We start from the raw sequence: 7,074 nt of genomic DNA on the forward strand, positions 1-7,074 counted from the left end.
TATTACTACAATTTCTATTCTATTCTTTATTCTATGATGTACTTACTTCCAAATGTTGGCAACTGTTATAAAAATTAGTTATTTATTATTACACAGCCACACAAAAAAAAGTTGTCTGTACTTTTTATGCGACATAGGTTATCCGTAGTATTTTTGCCTCCTGATCATGATTCTGGTGTCAGAATTGAGCTATCACATCTCAGGAATTTCCTAATCTGAAAAAACAAGTCAAAAATAGCAAAAATTCATGAAAAAGTACTACGAAAAATACAAAAAATTTTTTCTATATTTATTTGTATGGTTAAGACCCCTCTGAATGTGAATCCGCGGTAAGAATTGATGGTCTTTTTCTAACCTCAAAAAAAAAGGGTCAATTAAGGTTAGATATTACGAATTTTCAAAAAATAACACATTCGCGCCAAATTTGGTATAAGGGGGTTTTCAGTGTCGCTCATCACGAATTCGAGGTCAATTTTGTGAAATTCCAGATGGCGGATTCAAGATGACCGACCAAATTTTCAAAAAATTACACATTCGCGCCAAATTTGGTATGCGGGTGTTTTCGGCGTCACTGATCACAATCAACTGACAACTTTTTTTGTGTGGCTAACGTGATATTGTATTAATTTGGCAAATTTTAATGTCTTTATACCTTATATTATTAAATACATAAGCTGAAGGTGTAACAAAATTAATGTCATGAAATTAGTTGCGATTAATAAAGCTGCTTAACAAATAAAAAAATGTGTTTGATAAAAAAAACAAATCTCTTATCAGCAATCCGTTTCAGTTTAAACAGTACTATTTATTTGTTTGTCAGTTGTTAAACGGGAAAACTAGGTATCGACTTGTGTATTTATCTATTTTTCGCATACTTTATCCAGTTTTAACCGTAATAGTACTAAATATGTCTATATAACTTTATGTAAATATTTGCCTATTACGTGTTAGTGTGAACTGATGGATTTGAAATCTGACTGGATTTTCATATTCATAGACCATCCATATGTGAGCTTTGGAACATGAGTTCGAGTATACCTCATTTTTGTGATACAGGGTGTCAATATTCCTGAAAAATAATCTACTCAAAAACTTGAGCTGGTGGCTCGAGGACGTCGTCAATAGGAAACACAGATTCCATTTGATTATTGTGTTTCAAAGAATAAATATCTCTTCTATGCGAAAAAATTATTATCGAGTTATTTCTTTTTTATACCATATAAACTTATCACATAGTTGAATAAATCGATAATAATTCTAAAACTGTTTCATAAGAGAATTATAGGAACTTTTTTATTACAAATACGGTTTGAAAAACATTTGTGATCCTGAAAAGTTCGGTGACGTAGAAGTTTCGAAATTTTTGGATATAGCGTAGAATTTTCTAATGATCAATCACTTTAAAAACTGCATTTGCAACAAAAAAATCCACTAACAAAAAATAATAACTGAAAAAGTTTAAATTTTTGTGGTCTGTTTATATTATTTTCTTTTTGCATTTCTAAATTATTTTTAATAGAGAATGGGCTTGAGAAATATTGTCGATGTTCATTAGCACGAAATCGAATTTTAATTTCAATCATGGGCCCGAACGCATGACCCCTCGAAAGTCCAGGTGGTAGGACAGTACACACACTACTGCGGAGTCACCTGGCTCAACGTTGTCGCTCACTCCATGGGCTTGATACCCCATACTGCTTCCATGACAGCGACAACCATGGACCCCGTTTCGGATCCAAGTTTATGGAAACTTTTTTCTTAGGATAATGCGCAAAGTGGCTGACTTTTTACCTTGTTTTTAATGTTCTGTAATATTGACAATTCAAAAGTTCTCCAACAGCTTCAACGCTTCTCCTTAATCAGTGTTGATAACTTTGACTTTTAAAATAATCTCTTCTAAAAACGATTCATTTATTTCACAAGCATATACTTAAAATTATTTATTATTTACAGGGAACTGAACGAACTGCGTAAACCTTCCTCGGATAATCCTGATATCTTACGGTTTTTCCGTTACATGAAAGCAGCCAAAGACGGCCAAGATGGCGAGGAATGTCATGCACATGGTGGATGTCCTTCGCTCACTGCTCAACAACCTAGTCCCGCAATGCTCACTACTTTTAATGATATAAATAAGTTGGTATTAGCTAGAAAGTTTAATTAAATTCTGAAAAACCATCTGAAATCAAAATTTTCTATGGGGAAATGTAGAAAAATCGAATTACTGTTTCCATTTTGTATTCACTAGTTGGTTGGTGAGGTTGCATAAATTTACATTGTACGTTTTAATTTAAATTAAAACAAAAATTGTAGAATGGAATTTTGGCTATAAAGTAAATTTTTTCCCATTATCGTTTTTTTAACTGAAGTCTAATACAATACAGTATTCCAAAAAAAATACAAAAATTGACAAGAAAATAGTAGTAATAGTCGTTTAGATGATTTCGAAGTGCAATTGTTCAGGGCCTGTTAATTAGGTTCTGAAAATTTTCTTGACGACAACAACAGATAGCTCTAAATTGCCTAATTATAAAAAAATGGTGTAATATCATTTACAGTTGTACAATTATAACTACTTTGCCCTAAATATACATTTATAATCATCAAATTCATCAAATAATTAAATTCTTTAATAGCAACCGTACAAAATGAACGGAAAATAAATCTGTATTTCTGCTACGCTTTAGAAAATATACTACAAGATGGCAATGATATATTAAAGGTTATTAGTTACAATTTTATATTATCCTCTTATTTGAAAACATTTTTCTTCTTTCCCATAGAAGGGTAACTGTTCTATTTATTTATTTATTTATTTATTTACTTATTTATTTACTCATTTATTTATTTATTTATTTATTTATTTATTGTATTTAAAATTTATTGTGGTAATGGTTTTAAAATTTTGCAGTTGAACTGTCAACTGTTGCAGAAAAATATTCAATATTTTCTTGACCGTCAATAATAGACTGTTAGATATAAGAAAGTGTTGAGAAAATATTTTATATTTCTACTCAATACTTATTATTTACTTACAACTATTGCCACTCTAAATAAAATTTGGAATTTATACAATCTCTGTTTCTTAAATTATGTTATATTTAAAGTGATAATTTAAAAATACTAGTAACCACTTGCACTGTAGATTTATGCACTATGTATTTATTTATTACAATAAATCACTCTACAAAAATGTAAACATAAACTTATTAGCTCCATCGCTCTATGAACCTCAAAAATTAAACTACCTATGAATATAAACTCTCTCTAATTCATTTGTCTGAAAATTGCTATATTTTGAGTAGAAGTAAATAAATCAAGTTGCTTCTTTACATCATCTGTAAAAACATAATTCTGTATTCGAAAACTAAGTATTCTGGAACATTTATGTAGATATATGTATAAACATATCTGTTCTCTTAAAAAGTAAAATTGGTTATGAAAATTTAAAAGTACTCATACCTCATTTTATTCCGTGGAATACCAAATAGTGTTTTTATTAACACAGGTGCCAAGATACTTTGTTTTCAAGGTGTATGGTATTTTTTTCTTGTAGGTAAGTTAAAAAAAATTGTATACAAATATTTGAGTCACTACCAGAGATAGTGGGAGTGCCACTACTTTTATTTTTTTATTTGTTTGACCAACAATAAACCAATTTACAGAGTGACAATTATTTTAAAAATACGTACCTAAATGCACAAAATAATAAATAAAAATAATTGTGTTTAAGATGTATTAAGAGATATAGTTAAGCCGATTTATAGATTGGCGACTAGCCAAAAATGTCCAAACTTTCTCAGAAAACGCAGTAATGGAGTATTTTGAAGAACTATCTGAGAAATATAAATCTTCGACGTTGTGGACGATTATTTCGATGCTCAAGTCAACGTTAAGTGCCAATCACAACATAGATCTTGGAAACTATAAAAAGTTGCAAGCGCTAATCAAACGAAAATCCGAAAACTACGTCCCTAAGAAGTCCCAAATCCTCACAGAAGATGATTTTTGCCGGTTTTTGACGAAAGCATCAGACGACAAATATTTACTTATCAAGGCGGTGGTGGCAGTTGGACTATCTGGGGAAGGGAGGAAATATGTTATCTCAAAATAGAAGACACCAAAGATTTCGGCAATGCTATGCTGATTAAACTGAAGAATACAAAAACAAAGGTACCAGGGTGTTTTACAATTACAGAAAACCTTTATACTATCTTAAAAAAGTACTGTGCTCTTCGTCCTCCTAATCTGAAGACAGGCAGGTTTTTTTAAACTATCAAAACGGAAAATGATCAAGCCAAAACGTTGGCATCAACAAAATTGGAAACATGGCTAGGGAAATCGCCAAGTTTTTGATTTTAGAGAATCCAGATAGTTACACGGGACATTGTTTTCGGCGTTCATCGGCCACAATTTTAGTCAATTCTGGCTCAAATCTGCTTGCCCTCAAACGCCATGGAGGGTGGAAATCCAGTACAGTTGCCGAAGGCTACGTTGATGACTGTTATAATAATATGTTATAATAAATAAAATGGAAGTTTCGAAAAAGATAGAGTCTTCAGTGTCTTCTGCTGCCACAGAACCAGAACAACGATCTTCCACTGGAATACAACAAGAAAACAACGACCGCACGCTGAAAAACTGCACTAAAAACACGACACCAAAAATATTCTCTATCACCGAAAACAAGGTGCACAATAATACTGCTTTTCCCAGCGTAACCTTGAAGCAATGTTCAAATGTTACCATGAATATTAAATATTAGTTTCTTTTGTTGATGCGTTAGCAATTTTTTTAATAAAAATGAGTTAAATCAAAAGTTTTGCTTAGCCAACAGTATGCGTAAGGAGGATAAGAAACGTTCTGTCGAGTTGGAAAGGAATGCTCTGACTACTTAGTAAGGAATACTCTGTTTATAGACTAGAGTAGTCTGCTGTTGTACGTGTTAACAATAACAACATAAGCGGCAGCACCAACAAGATCAATAACAGCAATAACAATTACATCTAATCTAGGCAACGACTCTGATAACGCTCTTAAATCTTGTTACTTGAACTGATTTGCTTAGCCAACAGTATGCATAAGGAGTATAAGAAGCTTTCTGTCGAGTTGGAAAGGAATGCTTTGATTACAACAGTAAGGAATCTCTGACTACATAGTAAGGAATACTCTGATCATAGATTTATAGTAGTCTGCTTTAGTTGTTACTGTTGCTGCTACTGCTGTTGTACATGTTATTGCTGTCGTTGTTCCTGCTACTGCTGCTGCTTCTCGTGTTGTTGTTTTTGTTGTTGTTGTTATTGTTGGAGCAGCTGTAGATCAATAGCTATAATAACAACGACAACAACAGCAGCGGCAACTACAACTACTACAGCTGCTACTATAACTGGCAATTTTAGTAATAAAAACGATTTAAATTAAAATTTGATTTTTGTGGTCTCTGTTTGCAGTCGTATAAAAAGTATCGTAAAAAACTCGTTTGAAAACCTCTTTGCACACTCGCTCGACTTGTGGACCTCGCCTTCGGCTCGGTCCACCAATATCTCTCGCTCGTGTGCAAAGAGTCGTCTTCAAACCTTGTTGTTTAATATACTATTACCATGTAGTAACTTAAAATGATACCTCAAAAAATCGGATAGCCATTTGACATACCCACAGGTATTATTTATTACTTAAAACACAAAGACCGCTGTAAATACTTTAAACAATTTTTTTTGTTTTTTGCTTTATCATTTTTATAGGATTCTTCCTATATGTTGAGAAAATATATTTTTTTATAGAAAATAAGTTGATATTTCAAACTTTCTGTTTTCTTAAAATCTTCGCCTATAAAAAAGAATCTAGAAAAAGCAAATATATTCTTAACGACCTCTATATTCTAGATAAAGGAAATAAGCTTATATTTATGTTTGGCAATCGCAAAAAATATCCTATTCTAAGTTTTATTAAAATATAATTAAAAATGACAGTTGACGTTCAAGAAATACTTTAGCAAAATGAAAATCTTAGCCGGCCTGTAGGTAACTTTTTAAGAATGCATTTTCGTAGTGAGATATATTTGGTTGATTGCTTTCCAAATAAGAACACATTAATCTAAATCATATTTATTAATACCTAAAACTGTCTTATAATTATCCAAAGAAGTTTGATGTTCTTAAATCAAAAAAAAATATACATACCTTAAAAATAAACCCAATATTTGTCTAAACTAATTTATCTCATGTTAAAATTCAACATTATTTAAAAAGTGTCTAATATGTTTTTTTTTTAACTGAGGAAGCTTTGATAAAAAAATGACAACTTGATACACAGCAAAAAAGATTTTCTTACAAAAATCGATGAAATCACTTAAACTGTGAAAATTACAATGAAAATTTTCAGGATGCAATAAAAAAATTTTTATACCTTTATAAGGCATTAACCGGAATGCTAATGACATCCTGAAAAATTATACTACGGATTTAAAAAAACTGTACAGATTTTATTGGAAAACATTTAACAGTAAAATATATATGAAATTAAGAAAATTATCTTATTTCCGAAAATTTTAGAAATATCCAGTTACATCTATTTTAGATGAAAAGTTTTTTTCCACTAATATAAACCAAAAAATTGCAGGTTATGGAAATTTTGTATAAAAATTAGATTTTTATTTAACCTTATCTGTTTTTTACCTAATTAAGTTACTTTGTCATCCTAAATATAAGAAGATATCCACACGTAAAAAGTTGATTACATTGCATGGAAGGACAAATAAAGGACTTCGTTGAATAAACTTATAGTCGTCTGCCCAAAAGTACAATCTGACACTGAGAAAATGGGTAATTATTCGTAATCTCACTACATACGCTATAAAACAAAGTTCATTAAAACTTTTAATCTGAAAAATATAATGTACTAAACAACGGAAACTTAAGAAATCTAAGTATAATACAAAATAAGTTTTAAGTATCTTATAATATAATTACGTATGGATACTAAGGACAGTTTTTCATATAAATAATTCTCAGAATATCTCCATGAAGTTACATTCTTCCAACATGTATTCTAGAGCGCGTAATAAAGCTAATATGT

At 30.7% G+C, this 7,074-nt stretch overlaps 1 protein-coding gene across 1 annotated transcript in view; it reads left to right on the forward strand.

The window, feature by feature from the left end:
* Window positions 1–2,164, forward strand: part of LOC108905934 — a 117,068-nt gene extending 114,904 nt beyond the window's left edge. The window contains exon 5 of the mRNA XM_023454193.1: window positions 1,954–2,164. Coding sequence (XP_023309961.1) covers window positions 1,954–2,164 — 211 coding nt within the window. The remainder of the gene's footprint in view (window positions 1–1,953) is intronic.
* The last annotated feature ends 4,910 nt before the right edge of the window (window positions 2,165–7,074 follow it).

The sequence above is a fragment of the Anoplophora glabripennis genome, unplaced genomic scaffold (genome assembly GCF_000390285.2).
Source record: "Anoplophora glabripennis isolate ALB-LARVAE unplaced genomic scaffold, Agla_2.0 scaffold216, whole genome shotgun sequence".
NCBI classification, from domain to species: Eukaryota; Metazoa; Arthropoda; class Insecta; order Coleoptera; family Cerambycidae; genus Anoplophora; species Anoplophora glabripennis.